The sequence below is a fragment of the Petromyzon marinus genome, chromosome 38, assembly GCF_048934315.1.
Source record: "Petromyzon marinus isolate PM22_M1 ecotype Great Lakes invasive population chromosome 38, UKy_Petmar_22M1.pri1.0, whole genome shotgun sequence".
In the NCBI taxonomy this organism is placed as follows: Eukaryota; Metazoa; Chordata; class Hyperoartia; order Petromyzontiformes; family Petromyzontidae; genus Petromyzon; species Petromyzon marinus.
In genome coordinates this window covers 11261649-11280880 of record NC_133704.1, presented here as the reverse complement: position 1 = coordinate 11280880, position 19232 = coordinate 11261649, and the positions used below count along the sequence as shown (strand labels likewise).

Sequence of the window (19232 nt, the reverse complement as noted above, 5' to 3'; positions counted from 1 at the left end):
CTGGAACCTTTTGCAAGGAATGATGTCTGCATTATTACTGGCAAAAGGTTTAAGTTTGGTGTTTTAACATCTTAACACCTGTTTTATTCTAGATTTGAAGCTTTCGTGACTGCAAGGATCCATACTCTTTGGTTCTATTCGGTAAAGTCACGTAGGTAATAAAATAAAAATCACGACGTTTCGGCCACAACACAAGCTGCCTTCAATTAAAGGGACCAACCTGTCCAGCGGACACTCCAACGCTGTCCGCTGGACAGGTTGGTTCCGTCACCTGATGAAGGCCGCTTTTGTTGTGGCCGAAACGTCGTGATACCTGTTTTATTGCCCGAAAGGGTGAAACCTATTCTCATACCTCTGATAGAATTATCGCTTTAATAATGGCATATTCCACATTGGTTTATTTAATCTTAAGTATTGTTGACAACCCGTGAACTGCAAGGCCTCCTGGGGGTGCATAATTTCAGCAGCTTTGGTTCAATGCAAGCAACCTTTGGCCCGGTTTTGACATGTGGTGTCTCATCAGCAGTCACGATTGCCTCACACGATGCTGGTGAACTGATTATCTTAGAGGCAATGGACCTCTATGAAAGCTATGGGTCATAAATTATATACATAAAATAGTCGACGTCATTGTGGAGGACAGGCTAACATACATTCTGGGACGTGCACTTCCAGAAGGCTTTGTGGTTTCCGGGTGGTGTAAAAATACTTTATTTTGTGTGTGTGAACATTTGAAGGAGACGTTGCTTATTAATTGTATGTTCTTCAATGACTAATGAGCATCACTCGATAAAAAAATATATATTTCATCTGTGAAACCCAGTTATTCGAATGGGCGTCTCCCATACATATCAATCCATACGATTTACCCGTATATTTTGTACAGGGAAATTGATTTTTCAGGTCCATACGGCGTACAGCCGTTTCAATTAAAAAAAAGTGTGTTTCTCCCTTGTGATGGGACTTTGTAGGATGAACGTTGAGATTTATAAGGTTTGAATTGGTCTGTAGTAAGGGGCCGTCCATAAATGACGTCACGCGATTTTGGACGATTTTTGACCCCCCTCCCCCTTCGTCACACGACGTCACAAAAAGTCAGCCCCTCCCCCCCCTCAAATATGACGTCACAAAGCTCTGCCCCCCCCCCACAAAAAAATTAAACATGCTTCAGATCGCTTTAAACTATTGTCATTGTAGTGCGTATTTAATGTGGCGCTGCACTCTGATGTTGTAGGAGAAAACATTGATTAAAAAGTCTATTTAATTAAGTAGAACGTGTTGTCTATATTTATATTCTTAGCTCTTTCGGTAAAGTCACGTTGAAGGGAAACAATAAAATAATGAAATATTGATATATTTTATTATTATATATTTATATATTTCATTATTGCATTGTGACTTTACCGAAAGAACTAAGGATATGAATTACTGCAGTCACGAAAGCTTTAAATCAAGTCTATATTTATTTAAAGTTGCGCATTTAGATGTGACGTCACATTTCTCAACCACCCCCCCTCGTCACACATCGTCACAAATGTCTGACAAACCCCCCCCCCCCGGTGCGTGACGTCATTTATGGACGGCCCCTAAGGTAGGGCCCTGATAAGGGGTTGACAGGTATGGTCCCCTAAGCCGCAATTGTAATCCACGTTACACTACAGCTGTTGTAGCGCGTTACTCGTCGCGTTACTCGCGGTTACCCTGGCAACGCCCCCCCCACGTGACTTGGCAGGCCCCCACGTGACCGGAAGCACGTGTGAGCACCCGAACTCAGGGTTAGTTCACGGTGACGAGGTTGGTGGGGGTCCTGGTTGTGGTGGTCGGGGTTGTGGTGGTCGTGGTTGTGGTGGTGGTTGGTGTAGCGGTTAGCGCGCTGCGCTACGAACCCGGGTTTGATTCCCGCCCACGGCGAACACCACTGACGATTATCTGCCCCCCCCCCCAGGTCGACTCAGCCTCAATTGAGTACCAGTGCAAAACAGCACCGCCACTGGGAGAGACAAAGGCGGCCGGGCGTAGTGTTGGCCACCCACTGCCCCCCTCGTGTGCCGTGCCACGGCCTTCATAGGTGCTACTCGCAAACAGCATTTGCCCCAACAGTCTGTTGAGGCTATAACGGGGCAAATCTTTGGTGGTGGTGGTGGTGATGATGACGGCGGTGACGACGCCCGCGCTCGCCGCGTGCTGGAACCTGGCGCCTTGCCGCTTCCTCCTCGCGCCGCCCGCCGCTCGCTGGCGGTCACTGTCGGCGAGGACGGCGAGGGGCTGGAGGAGGCCGAGGGAGCCGGAGTCCCCCCTCGGGAGGCCGCAGGACGCGACTCCGCCCGACCAGCTGGGGCCACGTGGAGCCGCGCGTGGTCGGGACACGTGGAGGGCTGAGCGCGGTGCGGTGCTGGGCGTGGGAGATCTGCGGTTCGAGAGAGCGGGTCCTGACGACAAGAGGCTCAGGTGAGCAACGGGAGGAGAGACATTGTCTCGGACGGGGGGGGGGGGGTGATGTCCGTAATGGCCTTGTCGGGCGAAATGACACTTGTCTCAGGGTCATTGACGTTCTGGGGTCAATTACATGGGGCTGGGTCACTGCCAGGTTCATCATGGCATTGTCCAGGTTACGTATTGAGATGCTGGGTTCAAGATCTGGTGACTGTCTCATTGGGTTAATGATGTGCAAATTTTTGTACCCGCAATTAATTTTCACGATGATTTCCCTGAATGTGTCATGTTTTAAGAGTGCGCGTGTTAAACGTATGCTGTTTGTAAGGTTTTAAAATTCGCATGTTTTTCTCCTGCTTTGAGTTGTCACGATTGTCAAAAGCAATCCAAACTTTATTGCAGAATCTCATCTTGCCAAACGATTAAAAGTAACAGACCATCATCACACCCCAATGCGTTTGAAGAAGATCGGTGTATACTATCCGAGCGCATAAGTGCGTGCACTTAACTTGTTTTCCTGGCGCGCCTCTTGCTCTCATTCTCTGTGCACAGTTTAGTTTTTTTAATATATATTTGTGTGCGTTTTATTTACCACCGTTTAATACCTCGTTTGTTTTTTTTTATTTAAAGCTTTCGTGACTACAGGGATTCATATTCTTGGTTCTTTCGGTAAAGTCACGTAGGTATGAAATTAAATAAATCACGACGTTTCGACTGCAACACAAGCAATCATCATCATCAGGTGTGAAAACCACAGCAATACATTTTTGAAAAAAAGTGGCGTTTTTTTTCCACGTGACTTTTACCGAAAGAACCAAGAATATACCTCGTATGTTGTTGTACAATACTCCTGTACTCGTTCCCCTGCAATGCCCCTATGCTCACGCACCACGCATCGCCCTGGTAATAAAATAACCGTGCAAACTGACAAAACCGGGCTCATCCCTTGTAACAAATCAACTAAAATCGTGCTCACGACGCACAGCGCGAGAAGCGTGATCTGATCGTTAAGCCATGGAGAGGAGATGATGCACGCTTGAAAGGTTGAAAGAGCAACGATGTGGTCCACTTTATTCGCTCATCCGTGTGATTTTAGAGAACGAAGTGGGAGGGGGGGGGTTCAAGAAATGATCTCGATTCTGAAGAAACGGTGCGTGGGCTGAAGCAGAAATCGTTTAACAGTCTTGTTTACATGCTTTTGAAATCAAATTGTTGGTGTATTCATTGAAAGTATTGAGAAATCGGAGTAACACAGAGATTACATTTAAATACATACGTAAAATAATCTGGAGAAAAGTTATAGAATGCAGAGAAAATAAAGAGTTCCTGACCTAGCTACGAATGCCTCTCACTTATTTCCACAGATCAGCAGTCGATTGCTGATTTTCTAGTGACAAGTAACACGTGTTGTGAGTGATCTAAGGAGCAAAACAGAGTACAGTACTCATGTTTGGGTATTAAATTCTCAGGGTCATTGATGGATAAAGTAAAACCATGCAGAGAAGTAATACGGTTGTCAGAGCACACAGACCTTTAATGCTCCTCGTGTATACATACAATAACAGCAGTTATAACCCATCATTGCCTCAACAAAACAACCCAGAATGCACCTGAATTTGTCAGATCTCGGAAGCTAACCATGGTTGAGCCGGGACAGTGCTGTGGGGTTCTTTTATGGGCAGGAGAGGACGGAGAAAAAAATCCATAGCTGGAATTCTGCTCTCACGTCCGTGCTCCCCGCCTTCACCAACCCGCAATGACCAGCATGGCGAAGTATGGTCAAATAACGTCCCACGATCCTCACAGTGTCGGGAAACCCGCATCTAGCGATGGATCAACGAACGTGCCTGTACATGTGCATGGCCCGTCGGTACGCCCCCTTTATTTACCATTCAGGACGGTGGTGACAATTGCCAAGTCACGCCAGTACCGGGAGAAGCACGGCAAGATCTTGCTGGAGGGCACGCGACTCATTCGGGACGCGTTGGAAGCTGGTGCAGTTCTGCAGACGATATTCTTCGACAGCGTAACCCAGCTGCAGGAACTGCCCCTCGAGCTCATCGCCAGAGCTGCCCTCATCCGCGTGCGCATGAGGGACATCAGGCTGTGGTCGGACCTTGTCACCCCGCAGGGCTTACTGGGTAAGTGGAGGAACTCCGGGGGATTGGGAGCTACACAGTACGGCAGAGTCCTCAACATGAGTGGATTAATCAGTGCGTGAAGTTCAGAGGAACTGTAACCATGGTTGTTGGCTATAACAGAATGATAAGGAGGCTCCTCACCAACGGTGGATCATCAATCAACCTGACTTACAACCACTGTTGGCTCTCCCACAGAGTGATACTTATTTTATGCACCTTGGAGGGATGATGGGTTGAGTCAACCCCGAACCGGAAATTTAACTCGCAACTGTCTGATTGCCATTTGCTCACTCTACCGCTGGGCCACCTGTCTGATATAAGTAAAGCTGTCTCTCGTCTGGTTATACGTTCATATTTTTTGTATGTATGCATTCATCATTACAGCCATCTTCAGGAGACCTGACTATGCATCTGACAAGGAGCTGAGGAGTAGGGCAGAAGGCAGTGAGTGTCTTCCCATCTCGCTCGTGTGTGACAACGTCCGTGACCCTGGGAACATGGGGACCATTATCCGCTCGGCCGCTGCTGTTGGCTGCTCCAAGGTGCTTCTTATCAAGGGTAGGTTATGACCTTGGTGATCTCATACGGCCCAGTGTTCTTTATTGCAAGGCCTGCGGGCCACTGGCGGCCCCTGGTGGCCTTTAGTACAGCCCCTGACGTGTGGCCCCTAATGCGCAGCCCCCAACAATACACAAATGTGACAACACCCCCATTATCACGTTGTCAAACTCCAATGGTTTCAAATGGTGTGGCGGCCCTCGCACTGATGTCTTATCGGTGAAAATGCCCCCCCCCCCCCTCTGAAAATTAGTGAAGAACACTGATCTGAGCCATTGCCCGAGATCGTCTATTCCATATATTTGTATTGTTGGCGAATGTGTTGTGTTCTCTCATAGAAGTTTAGATCTCCCTAAAAAGTTGATCGTTTTTAGTTAACTACCAACTTTTTACTTTACGAGTTAAGACCCAATGAGCTTTTATCTCATTTTCAGAAGCGATCTGGCCACAAATAATAGCTCAACGAAATGGCTGATAATGGGCAAATTTATTACAGCCAAATCTTCTAAACCGGAGGATCCCGGAGAAAAATCCACGCGACCACGGGGAGAACATGCAAACTCCAAATATGCAGGGTCGGGTTTGAACCCACGACCTCCTGCACACCAGACGACGAGCCTTCTCACTCGTGCACCCTCGCTGCGACCCGGCCAGGCTGCGTCGACGTGTGGGAGCCGAAGGTGTTGCGAGCCGGGGCCGGTGCTCACTTCCGCGTGCCGCTGCTGCCCTGCCTGCGCTGGAAGGATGTGCCGGAGATCCTCGGAGTGCACACCGTGGTGCACGTCGCTGACAACCGGCCCATTGGGCACACGTTAAGGTGAGTGGGGCTGGTTTCCAGCTAGCAAGGAGCGGATAAGAACCCTCACCACGTCTTCATTTACACTGCCGCTTCTAACAAAAGACATGTCGAGTAGACAACAGAGAGGGGTAATGACTGGCCCTGCTGTTAATTTTATAATTTTAAAATGCAATTCGGCCTGAAAGCTGCCCATCGGCTTCCGTGACTAATATATACAGAATCTGAATTTTTATTTGGACTCCAAGAGGAATTCGATGAGCTATGAAGCTCTTTTCTCACAGATGTCCAGTATGGTTGGGTCAGCAAATTACTTCCGGAGAAAATTGAACGTTCAAAAGTGTTGCGTAATCCATGCGTACTCGTGATTTTTCTTGCTTGTTTCGTTTACTTTCAATTTGTATTTCAACATGCTTAATATTTGTCGTTGAACATGTTAGCCATTTTGATTTAAAGCTTTCGTGACTGCAGTAATTCATATTCTTAGTTCTTTCGGTAAAGTCACGTTGAAGGGAAACAACAAAATAATAAAATATATATAAAACAATAAAAATTCTCACGACGTTTCGACCATAACACAAACGGTCGTCTTCAGGTGTGTTGGTTTGCATAAATTTATTTTTAAACGGTGCATTTGTTAGAGCCCAATGCATATCCGACCAGGAACACATAGGCAGTGAACTCAAGCACGTACACCAAGCTCTTAGGGCTAATGGTTACTCTGACTATACAATCTGCAAAGCTATCACTCAAACCATGAAGAAGAACCCTCTTGAGGAGCCTTTCAAAACCATCACTTTACCCTACATTGCGGGGATCACAAAAAAGAGCTCCAAAATCTTGAATAAACACAAGATCCAGGTCCGTTTCAACACATTACATAAAATCCGTGATCTGGTTCCATCTGTAAAAGATGTGATTCCGGACATACAATACCCTGGTGTCTACAAACTAAGTTGCCTCTGTGGTAGTAGTTACATTGGAGAAACCAAACGCCATGTCTCGGACCGCATTCGTGAACACAAAGTAGACCTTAAACACGGTAGGACCAACACCTCGGCCGTGGCAAATCATTGTTATAATTCAGTAGGCTCACATGCCATTGACTTTTCCAAGACAGAGGTTCTTTGTAAGCCATCTGGCTACCATGAGAGATTCGTTCATGAGGCTATCCACATATACAAGCACAGAGACAATTTCAACCGAGAAGATGGATTCTATCTTAGCAATCATTGGAAAGATTTGATAAACCATTTCAGGTCTTAATTGATTGTTCACGCTTACAGTGGCTTTCAGACAGCACACATAAAAAAAATTGGTCTCCCCCCTCCTCTTTTCAGAATATAGATGGACTAGTCCTAAATAAACTGCCAAATCGCTGCGCGTGGTGCTAACGTTTTTTTTTATAAATAAATAAATGCACCGTTTAAAAATAAATTTATGCAAACCAACACACCTGAAGACGACCGTTTGTGTTATGGTCGAAACGTCGTGAGAATTTTTATTGTTTTATATATATTTTATTATTTTGTTGTTTCCCTTCAACGTGACTTTACCGAAATAACTAAGAATATGTTAGCCATTATTATTTACTATAACCAACCAGAAATGTCTGTCTGTCCCGCGTGTGACGTCAATCCACATGAGGCCCACCCTCCCCCCTCATTAATATTCATGAGTGGGTGAAGTTTTACACTAACGCAGAGGAAGGTTGAGCTGAATTAAATTATTTATTACGCAAAGTCGCTTCAAATATGACGTTTCTTTACAGAAAGTGACGGTAAAAAATACATCTACGCAGCACTGCTAAATTTGTGCGTGACGTCACTGCAAAAGAGGACCCCCCCCCCCTTCATTAATATTCATGCCCGCGTGGAAATTTACACTAACGCACAAGAAGGTCGCGCATGCCGCACCCCTCCCCTCATTAATAATCATGAGTGGGTGACGTCACTCCACATGCCGCACCCCTCCACAATATCCATGAGTGGGTGATGTCACTCAACATGCCTTACCCCCCCTCAAGAACCACGAGGGGGTGACGTCACTCCACATGCCCCACCCTCCCCAATAACCATTAGCGGGTGATGTCACTACATGGGGGCAACCCCCCCCCTCATTAATAATCATGAGCTGAACAATTTTTCTATTGAATAATTCAGATTTACTGCAATACGCACCCGTCCTTGGACAGGCAAAAAAGCTAGTGATTTGTAACAATTTACATTTGTAATGCACCCATGTTTCCCTTGCAATAATAACTTTTATTTCATTTGGCTCTTACTTGCATCTAATTAAAAGTTGTATGATTGAATTTAATTATGTTGACGTGGTCATGTTAATGAAATTGGTAAATTATGCCCACTGGGTTCACCTCACGGTTGTGGCTTCTGCCTCAAGAGATCAAAAGTATGGACCATGGAATTTGGTACCATCTGGAGATCTTAATAAAAAATGGCTATAAATTAACTTGGAAGCAATTTATTACGAGTCATATTGGCCGTTATTTAACATGCTATAAAAGCAATATTTGTAGCAGTAGTTGCTTTCATTGAGAGGGCTTCACTTGGCTCCACCACCATAATTTAGACCGTCTCCTTCTAACAGTAAGAAGTGGGCTTTTTCAGGTTATCTAGCTGACGAATCGTGGCCACATTTAGGTTCAACGATATAATCGATGCTGTTTAACGTTGGGGTGAGCATAGCGGCATCTCGTGGCTCCAGGGACGACGTGAACCGATTTTCACACAATTCCAACTGAAGCACGTCTGTTCTCGCATGCACAATTCGAGGCGTGCATCTTACGTACTTAAGATTCGACATTGATGAGTGCACAACTACACGTCCAATTGCTTGGTACTCCTGATAATGTTTTGTGCCGACGAATACCCGTAATGCATTGCCCTTTCTTCTGCTGCCCCATGCGTAGTGCACTCGACGACGAGGACGTACACGACATGTCTGGCGATGAAGGTTACGACGACGAAGACGACGACGAAGACGACGACGAGAGAGAAAAAGAAATGCTGCGCAAACTATCGTCCATGCCAGCCCACGCCTACACGCGGCCGTGGGCCGGCTCTGGCCCCGGCGGTGAAGACGGCGCACGCGAGACGGCGCTGGTCGTGAGCGGAGAAGCGCAGGGGCTGGGCGTTGAGGCCCTGCGCCTGGCCGAGGGCACGGGCGGCCGCCGCCTGCACGTGGGGATGGCCGCCGGCGTGGAGAGCCTCAATGTGGGCGTGGCGGCCAGCGTGCTGCTATTCGAGGCGCGACGGCAGCTGACGATGGGGCGCCGCGAAGCCGCGGCTCAGGGCGGCGCGGGGTCGCAAGCGAGGAGGACGCGCCGCTGACGACGCCGACGATTGCGGTCACGGCAACACGGTGTCCTTACAGATGTCAACGGCTTTAGATATGCCTTCAGTCATCAGTGGATAAAAATGGCTTGAGGAGGTGACGTGGCCTTTTGCGCACGGGTCGGCAAGCATTTTTGTTCGAAAAAGATGGCTCTTCTTGCATGTGGTGAATACGAGACCGTGGTCCTCAATAAAGAACGTCACGAAGCAGCTCCTGAGCCGCAGGCTGGTGACCCCTGGCCTAGCTGTAGCGCGTTCGCCGCTTGTTGCAGAGATTCGCGGTTCTGATGCAGTGGCCGCCGTGGTCGATGCCGTGGGTGTATATTAACCGTTAAACGCACCGTCTGCTTCACAGCGGGCGATCGCGGAACGTCGTTTTTCAAAGAGTAGGCCGTTCAAGTTCTGTTCTCCAGCAGAAAATTGGCTATGTGCGATTTGAATTCACTCGTACGCGACCCCGACGTGGGACGATATTGTGTGTGTACTGTGTGTGTGTGTGTACTGTGTGCGTGTGTGTACCGTGTGCGTGTGTACCGTGTGCGTGTACCGTGTGCGCTATTCGGCAGGCAGCCGTCTCCCCCGCGCGCTTTCGCTTTGTTACGCCCTTGGAACGCATCGACTGCGGCCGTGTAAGAGCGAGGGAAACCTGTGCACGGTTTGAGATTGATGACCACAGTTGCATCCGAGGATATTTTTGTATTCTCCATCCGTGAGGGGATGGGCGCATCTGAAGTGCGGTTTTGTCACGTGGTTCAAAACAGATTTTTATTTGCAGGGTTGCCGGGATGTTTTTCTGATGAAGTTCGCTTTCGGGGACCTTGGAACGTTTGCACTGTGTGGGTTGCCAACGGAAATATCATTGGTTCTGCTGGATGCATGTATATATGCCGCATTGCAGTATATACAAATACAAAGCTTGCATAGTCACTGCTTGTATAACATGTTTGTGCCTTATATTTTACACAGAGAAATGCCAGTTACCAGAACACGTCGGCATAGAGATGAATAAAAATAAAAATGTCTTTCGGTTACCTCCGTATCGAAAATATTGCCCTCGAATATATTGCCCAGTTATGATGTTTGATGAATTTCATACGTATGCTTTCACGACCGATATTATTGGTTTCCCTTTGGCCGTGCAGGTACAATAATGCCAGTTAAGAGCTGTGACCCCTCCACCACACCCGGCAAATTTTTCCAAGCGAAAACTGGAATGTTGGGAGAGTACACCCAATATCACGCGACCTCCGATCTCGAGTTGAATCCACTGACTGGTCTGGATCCTCAAGTCGATGCCAACACAATATACCTGAATACAGTATAATGAAGAATATTCTTCTTCTTTGGTTCTTTCGGTAAAGTCACGTAGAATGAGAATAAAATAATAAATTGATAAAATAAAATAACACAATAATATTCTCACGACGTTTCGGCCACAACACAAGCGCTGTCCTACCAGACAGTCTCGTTCCTTCACCTGATGAAGGCCGCTTGTGTTGTGGCCGAAACGTCGTGAGAATATTATTGTGTTATTTTATTTTATCAATTTATTATTTTATTCTCATTCTACGTGACTTTACCGAAAGAACCAAAGAAGATGAATCCTTGCAGTCACGAAAGCTTTAAATCGAAATTTAGAAGAATATTCTGTTTTCTCTTTCATTCGCTTGACGATGCAGGGGTGTGACACCTTCACCCGTATGACAACTTGGTTTATTTGGCTGTCGGGTGGTGCAAAGGTTTTATGGTGCATGTTGAATCGTGATGTTTTTTATTGGTTGTTTAAGTAAGACTCGTGGAGTGGTGGCGCTCTGGCTTGTGCACTAAATAACGAACCCGAGTTTAACTCAACACCAGCGATGTTCCCGAGCCTGCACTGAGCAGCATGATGGAGACTGGTGAGATATTGAAATGGATTCTTCGTTTGATGGCACGAGGCCAATTAGAATGAGCAGGATAAGCATTTTCAAATAAATTATTTTAAGGAAGGCACGTGACGGTGATCCTAATTTTAATTGTCAAATCATTTTACCTGGGGACTCTTTTCCGGTGTTGATCAATAAAATGTCCAAATGCGTTAGGTTTGTGAATAGTTTTATTAGTTGTTTTTGCAGAATACAAGATTGCCCACAGCTTGCATACAATAGGTGGCTGTTCAAGCAATATGCACACACACAATTTCACACGTTCACCACGCCAGCAATAAGCGACTTCATGACAACATAAGCAATATAATAAAGGAATAAAATCTATCACCTGCTCAACGATCAGGTGTAGTCTGGAATAAGCCACATCAAGCGTGTACAATAATACATCAAAATTACCTTTATTCAGTGTAACTATAAAGGTGAGGGCGAGTTGGCTATCCTATCGCAGTCGCTTCATTGCTACCGGGGGGGGAGGTCGAGGCTTTGCGTACCCCCGGGCGTGTTGGGGTGTGTCGCGGTGCTATCACGATGCTATCACGATGCTATGGCGGGCCCGGGGCCTGCAGACTGGATGCAGCTGCTTCTGAGTTTTTTGTTGTTGTCGCTGTAAGTAGAAAGAAAAAAAAACTTCACGTCCACGCGCGTCACAGACCTTTCAAAGTGGCAGCCGCACGCAAGGGACGTGGGGAGTGATGATCACGGCTTGCGCTGTTGGTTTCACACGCGCGCAGCTCCCACGCACGCGTGTTAAACCAGTACCTTTCATCCCGCGAATTACGGCTGAGATTTATTTTAGTCGTTGGAAAAGTTACGATCGACTTTTTTTTTGCGTCCGAAAATTTTGCTCCGCGCCTCTTTCAAAATTGTAGGCCCCCAGCACGACGAGGTCAATGAAGAGGTCAATGACGAGGTCCCCTTTAGCCTGAGGTCCATCGCCCTCCGTCCAGCGGGAACGGAACCGGATCCCTTTCTTTCGCGAACTATGTTCACTGTGTCCAATTCGTCGAGCAATGGAACCGATTTATCGGCGGTGGTCATCGATTGCACAGCGCAGCTCCACTGTTGAGCATAGCGGTACCTACCATAGCGATACCTTCCCATCCAACCTACCATTGCGACACCTTCCCATTCTACCGACCATAGCGATACCTTCCCATCCAACCTACCATAGCGATACCTTCCCATCCAACCTCCCATAGCGACACCTTCCCATCATACCTACCATAGCGATACCTTCCCATCGAACCTACCATAGCGATACCTTCCCATCCTACCTACCATTGCGACACCTTCCCATTCTACCGACCATAGCAACGCCTACCCATCCTACCTACCATAGCGATACCTTCCCATCCTACCTACCATAGCGATACCTTCACATCCTACCTACGATAGCGATATCTTCCCATCCAACCTACCATAGCGATATCTTCACATCCAACCTACCATAGTGATACCTTCCCATCCAACCTACCATAGCGATACCTTCACATCCAACCTACCATAGCGATACCGTCACATCCAACCTACCATAGCGATACCTACCCATCCTCCAAGCCACTGTCCGCCGCCTCCTTGAGAGGTCACAAACTTAAGCGGGGCCACATTATCTTCATGAAAGGAAAGACCCAGCGTTTATATTGTCCACAGCACAGCAACTGTTCCACGCGTGTTATTCTTTCTGGTTGGTGACAGTACTCGCCATTTTTTGTTTACATACATTTCAAGTGTTATCATAACAACGTTTTTCTTTTTTATTATTCGTGGCCATGGTCACGGCCATGAAATGGCTTTTCCGCCAGCCATGATGTTAAGTCATTCACTACCAGTCTTCTCAATTGTAGATTTTTGGTTACAATTAGGTATCACAAAATGCTCAATTGTATCGACACATTTTGCCAAAGTACCAAAAGGAAAAAAATAATTGGGTAGGCTGAAAGCCACTACGTGCTATTAACTACTGGTACAGCATTTGCGTTAAGCCAATTCACGAAGCGTGTCATGCAAGCTGCCATCCTCTCTGCGACCAGACGAAGGGATTCTACCGCGTATATACACGAACGAATTTTAGCGAGATCAATGATCACAGGGAGGAGGGCCGTGTGGAGACATTCGGCACTTGTTGAATACGACCACTTTGCACACTTTCCAAAAGCCACTCCACTAACACGGAGAGGCAAAGAGCCTGATTGGGTTTAGCGCTGTTTAACACACAGTCGGTAGCATTCGCGACCAATATTATCCAAGGTCGAGGCTTTCTGGGTTAGATAGGGTAGATATAAATGCGTCATTAAACCCCACCACCACACGACACGTGTGAGTTTACTCTGTGCTGAACTAGTAACGAATTGGCACGTTTTGTTAACGTGACGAACCTTACCGATTGGCTGTGTCGGGTGGTGGCGGGTTTAACGACACATTTATATTTACGCGAACTAACCCCCCCCCCCCCCAAAAAAAAAACTTCTTACGTTTGGCTCTGTCCATGGACGTGGCTTTTTGCCATGGTGTCGTTGGATACCCTTGGCAAATTATCCTCACCCCCGCCACGAACGCGGTGTTGGTTGGTGTTGGTGGAGTGGATTTGTACTCCGCCTATTTCACAGAGCCACACTGGCTTTCGAAAATAGTTTTCCGTTGACAGAATTTTCTCCACAACCGGAATCCGTTATGGTTATGAATCAGCCCGCAAAATGTTTGAAGAAAAACAAACTCTTTTAGCAGCCTGGCAATGCGACTGGCAGAATAAAATGAATGTAGACACATTCTACGATCATGCACTGGGGTTGGGATTTAAAATGACTATCAGCCATAACAAAAGTTTAAACGAAACAAAGTGCAATTGTCTACTCTTAATTCTGTAAATAAGTTTTGGACATGACCATCGAATTAGACGAATGTAAAATATTAAGGTAAGAAAATACTCATTTTCCTTCTCTCATTCGTCAAAAAAAATAACCTTTCACTGCCCCAGTATTTAAGCATTGTTGAATGGTTGCATATGAACTTCCCAGGTATTTGCTTTCATTAAAAATGATGGAATGCTTTACCGGTGAGACGGACAGTAATTTCAAGGGCTTATAATGTAAGCCTTCATTGCTAAATATTGCCATTGTTGGGGGGTATCTATCATGAATGTTGAAGCATGTTGGATACCACTTAAATGACCGACTGTGCCTTTTATTGCTTTCCATAATGTTAACATCAAGTAGGGCGTGTGAGGCGCTTGGAATTAGCAGTGCCTATCCATATTCAAGTAGCCTTCGTTACTCAGTCCATTATTTAATCGACAAGCATCGGCGCATCACTGTTTTGGGATCCGCGAAAACAATGTTTCACTGTTGAATATATTTAATTAATTTTGTGTACGTGCCCTATTATCGCGTAGAAATAAATTCTTTATGACAATCATTGGGAACAAATTGGTGACCGACGTTTGAGGCCAGTTCAGTGCAGATGGCTCCACCATCAACTATATATGCACACAGTAAAAAAATACTTAAGTTGGGACTTGGTGAAGCCAGATTTGCGCTCGTGCCAGGAAGGCATCCCAAAAGTAAACACTGCTCACATGCTCATCAAGCTGTGCCTGGAAGGATTCGGGGAGCTGTGATCATCCCACGTGATGTCAAATGACACGGGTTCACTGAACCTATCAGTCTACCACATAGCCTGGACATGAACTTAGTTAGTAAATAAAATATATATATTGTATGCACTATACTCTTTGGTTCTTTCGGTAAAGTCACGTAGGTATAAAATAAAATAAATCACGACGTTTCGATTTCAACACAAGCAATCATCATCAGGTGGGAAAACCACAGCAAGACATTTTTTTTAGCTGAAGTGGGAGCTAAAAAAAATGTTCTTGCTGTGGGTTTTCACACCTGATGATGATCGCTTGTGTTGCAATCGAAACGTCGTGATTTATTTTATTTTATACCTACGTGACTTTACCGAAAGAACCAAAGAGTATGGATTCCTGCAGTCACGAAAGCTTCAAATCAAGATTGTATGCACTGTTAAATATATTTAACTTATTATCCAAACGCATTTATTTCACTATTTTTGGTGATTAAATGGACTCTGTGTGGATGATTGACATGTTATTAATTATTACATGTTTTGTTAACAAGTATTAAGTGTTAATAACATTAAAATATTAGGTGGCAATTACATGCACATTTGGTTATATACTTAAATTTCAGTGGACCGAATAACTCCCAATTCACCAAATAAAGGCTTTCCCTTCAGCTGCCAAATGTGTCACTGCAATATCGAACGGTTTATGGAACAGAACCAACTCATTAAATACCGTGATGCGTAACTTTGTTGAATATGAAAAGACATTTGACTGTGGAAGTTGATGCAGTAATCTAAACCATTACAACATGTACTGATTGGAGTATGTAAACATACATTCAGGTGAGTAAAACAAACAGCAAGTACAAAAAGCCGAGTACAAATATTGAAGATCATTTTTGTTTGTTCCATTAACAACGAATATTGAAGATATCCGAATTTAAGATATTCGCTCTGTTAGTGGAACAAAACTTTTAAAATATATCCCAGAGAGCATTCATTGAAGGTGCAACGGGGGATCAAACAGAGGCGAACGAGAATTAGAAAATTTAATGAGAGAATGAGAATGAATGAGAGAACGAGAGGAAAAACGTGAATAGGTTGGCGCACTTTGTTGGAGAGCTGAACTTGAACGAAAAGCGAACATACCAATGCGGCGAAACGCACAACACCGCGCTAATCGATACAGGTCGATGCATCGTCACGCCGCTATTGAATTTGAGCACGACCGAGTCGAGAGATTTTTTTGGGGGGGGGGTTTCTCCCACGATACTCCGCGGTCCTTCCTACACGGTGGCACGCGCTCGCCGTTCCATGCCACGAGTGGAAGAGCGCGCGTCCCGCTTGCTGTGCGAGCGTCGGTTGCGTTTTAAAACACTCGCTTGACGATCCCCACGTTTTTCTTGGCGATATTTTAGTGTTAACATATCTCGCGTGAAAACAATTGACCCGTTCGAAAACGTTAAAATCAGATGAACTGTCAAGATACATTCAATACTGTACAAATGTCACGAAAACGATCGGCTTGCACTATTCAAGTTTGTAAGTCAACAGCAGAGAGTACTCTAAAACGCATTTTTATTTCACTATCTCACGCGGAGGAAGCCTCCCTAAGCACTGCACACGCGCACGCACACACACGATAACCCGCATTTCTATTTCTCTACTAGCCAAAACGTGGAGGCGCTTTGACTGCTGATGGAAGTTGTCTTGGCAGCTACGGTCACACCATCGTTTACAATAGTAGAGCAAACGAACCAAAAAAAAAAGGGTCGACGTTACAGGCACTGCAAGAAGATCCACTTGGGAATACGTAACTATTGACTGGCTCAAGAGTTCTATTACAAAAAGCAGGAAGGGTAAATTACACTGTACAGTAAAATGCAGCTTAGGTAGTATGTTAGACTCGAAATACAGGACCATCTCCACGTGCCAAAAGAAATACCTATCCTTAAAAAAAATCTAAGAATTTTTTCTCATTTCCAAGAACGGCAGGGGGAAAAAAACATTGGATTGCACACACAGAACCTATATACTGTATACTAGTTATGTGGGTGCGTGTGTGATATCTCTCGGAATGAAACAGAGAATCTATGCTGTGCTGTTACCCACATTGATGTGGCATGTATACTCCACTTTTCCATTGGCGCAGCCGAGCCGGGCCAGCGTGGAGGTTTTCGTGGTTACAGGTGGGTTTGTTTTCCAATTGCTGTTTATGGTGCCGCGTCAGATCCAAACTGTTGTTGGCTTGTCCAACAAGACATCCGAATCGTGAGTCTGGGCCAAGTGGGGCCAGATCAATAATTTTCTTTGCACGTTGCATCAGTCCGTACACTGGAACGTGTGATATCAGCAGCAGCCGTAATGGAGGTTTTTTTGGGGGTCAGATCATGTAAATATAAATGTGTCATTAAACCCTCCACCACCCGACACAGCCAATTAGTAAGGTTTGTCAGGTAAACAAAACGTGCTAATTCGTTACTGGTTCAGCACACCGGTGTGTTGGAGAGTAAAGAATTGTAAATGTTTTGGGTTTACTCTCCAACACACCGGTGTGCTGAATCAGTAACGAATTGGCACGTTTTGTTTACGTGACAAACCTTACTAATTGGCTGTGTCGGGTGGTGGCGGGATTAACGACACATTTTTACTTACCCACGCCCACACCAGAATGGCTTGGCACGAACTACAGGTTGCGCCTCGGTGGTCCTGAAGTTATCCCCACTCAACCAACATGAAAGATGACAGGTACCTGATATCCACTGCACGGATTTCATCACAAACCCACGTAAATCGGTGCCAGCATGTGACCTTTTGTCCCACACACGATCAGTTTGTGCAACCACAGACAAGCATGCAAAATTGGTCTCCTCTACACCACACATTGAACAATTAGTGCAGATAATTAACGTCAAACCACACCGGTCACAATCAAGGTCATTTACTGTTTGTCGACAAACACACTTAACAGGCCACAGCCATGAACGTGCTCTGGTCGCCTGTCCTATCTCCGGCGCCGCGTCTGCGGCAGAGCTGCAGGGACTCCTTCACAGGCTTTGGCCTTCCCCACGATTGCGTGGCGTCTCCTTCGCGAGACGGAGGGTGCGTGGCAGGCCCAGCTGAGCGTCGGTCGCCTCCGCCGCCATTCTTGAGTCGAAAGTCTTCTGACAAGGAGCTGTCCCAACCACGTGCTTTCACTTTGGCGATGGCCCCGGCTGGTTTGTACGGCGCTAGCACGTCGCCGCCGTTACCCGCGCGACTGCATTTGTGTCGAGTCGTCGTTGTCGTCGTGTCGGGCAGGCTGCGCCCTTTTTTTTCACAGTTCATATCCGTGCTGCTCTCGTCAGTGTCACGGTTGTCGACTTCAGCTTGCCCGGGAGCTGCCTGGACTTGATAAAGGCCGCCACGATCTGCTGCATTATGACCCTGCGTGGCACTGGGCGCGACGAGGCTACAGCTGAGCGGCTTCAGCTCACCTCTCTCATCCGCCGACATAGATGCCTCGGTGTCCCCTACCGGATCAGCCAGGGGCCAGTTTGAACAGCCGACTGCAATGCCCGATTCGTCAGCTGCGACCGTGTTGCTGCTTGCGATTGCACCACCAGGACTTGCGTACATATCGTTCTGGCCGCTGGTACCGACTCTAGGTTTCATTTCACCGCTCGCTGTGACGTTGACACGCAAGCCTTCGCCGACGTTGCTCATCTCACCGTGGGAATCGACAACACGAGCACCGCACAAAAAGCGGTCGGGAACACCTGCGATGCAGGGACGATCACCCTCTGCTCCGTCGGCGACACTGTTCCAGCCGGTTACTCCGGACCCACGCGCACGCGGGCGGACGTCACGACCCGAGGCACCTGCGCCGTTGGCGTCATCGCCGATCCTCGCGGGGAAATCCATCCCTCGCTGCGGCTCGCCGATCCACACCGGGGAGCGCAGCGCCAGAAACGTGCGCTCCGTCAAGGAGTCCTCGCGGTTCTCCGGCCCAAACTCCGAGCCGTTCCCCTGACGCGCTTCCCCGCCTCCTCCGCCATCGCACGGATCCCTGGCGCAGTCCCCTTCGCCGTTGCGCCCGTCAGAATCCCCGTGCGTCCCTCCGCCGGCCCCGCCGCCCGCTCCGCCGTTGCCGTCGTTGCTGCCCCCACCGCCGCTGTCCCCTCCTCCTCCACCTCCACCACCTCCTCCTCCTCCCTCCCCGCCGCCGCCGCCTTGGCCATTACCGCCATCGTCTTCGCCGCTGCCGCCGCCGCCGCCAGGTGGAACGGCCCGGTCTCTCTCTCCGTCGGCTCCTCCCGTGTCCTCCTGCAGATTGGAGCAGCAGCACAGAGCTCAACAGTACAATAGTAATAACATTCGTGTTCATCAAAGAAAGCCTTGATGCCCAGAGCAAACCCACTCAACATACTATCCCAGCGGTCGGCAACCCAAAATAACAAGA

At 47.1% G+C, this 19232-nt stretch overlaps 2 protein-coding genes across 3 annotated transcripts in view; one reads left to right on the top strand and one right to left on the bottom strand.

Annotated features, from left to right (window-relative positions):
• The first annotated feature begins 1630 nt into the window (after positions 1–1630).
• On the top strand, positions 1631–11359 carry MRM3 (mitochondrial rRNA methyltransferase 3). Its single transcript, XM_032967590.2, has 5 exons — positions 1631–2448; positions 4330–4574; positions 4959–5132; positions 5787–5949; positions 8858–11359. Exons 1-5 carry the CDS (start codon positions 2147–2149, stop codon positions 9276–9278), a joined length of 1305 nt encoding a protein of 434 aa, XP_032823481.1. The 5' UTR covers positions 1631–2146; the 3' UTR covers positions 9279–11359.
• The window catches only part of LOC116950118 (uncharacterized), a 79186-nt gene continuing 71312 nt past the window's right edge, over positions 11359–19232 (bottom strand). For both annotated transcript variants that reach the window (XM_032967588.2, XM_032967589.2), the window contains one exon: positions 11359–19096. In XM_032967588.2, coding sequence (XP_032823479.2) covers positions 17756–19096 — 1341 coding nt within the window. In that variant the 3' untranslated portion in view covers positions 11359–17755. The remainder of the gene's footprint in view (positions 19097–19232) is intronic.

What these genes read in the sequence shown, in the direction of transcription:
- MRM3 (XM_032967590.2), top strand. Translation starts at nt 2,147, where the DNA reads ATGATGACGGCGGTGACGACGCCCGCGCTCGCCGCGTGCTGGAACCTG. An exon ending in CCTGACGACAAGAGGCTCAG is followed by an intron (nt 2,449 to 4,329) that starts GTGAGCAACGGG and finishes TTTACCATTCAG; the next exon opens with GACGGTGGTGACAATTGCCA. An exon ending in CCCATTGGGCACACGTTAAG is followed by an intron (nt 5,950 to 8,857) that starts GTGAGTGGGGCT and finishes CCCCATGCGTAG; the next exon opens with TGCACTCGACGACGAGGACG.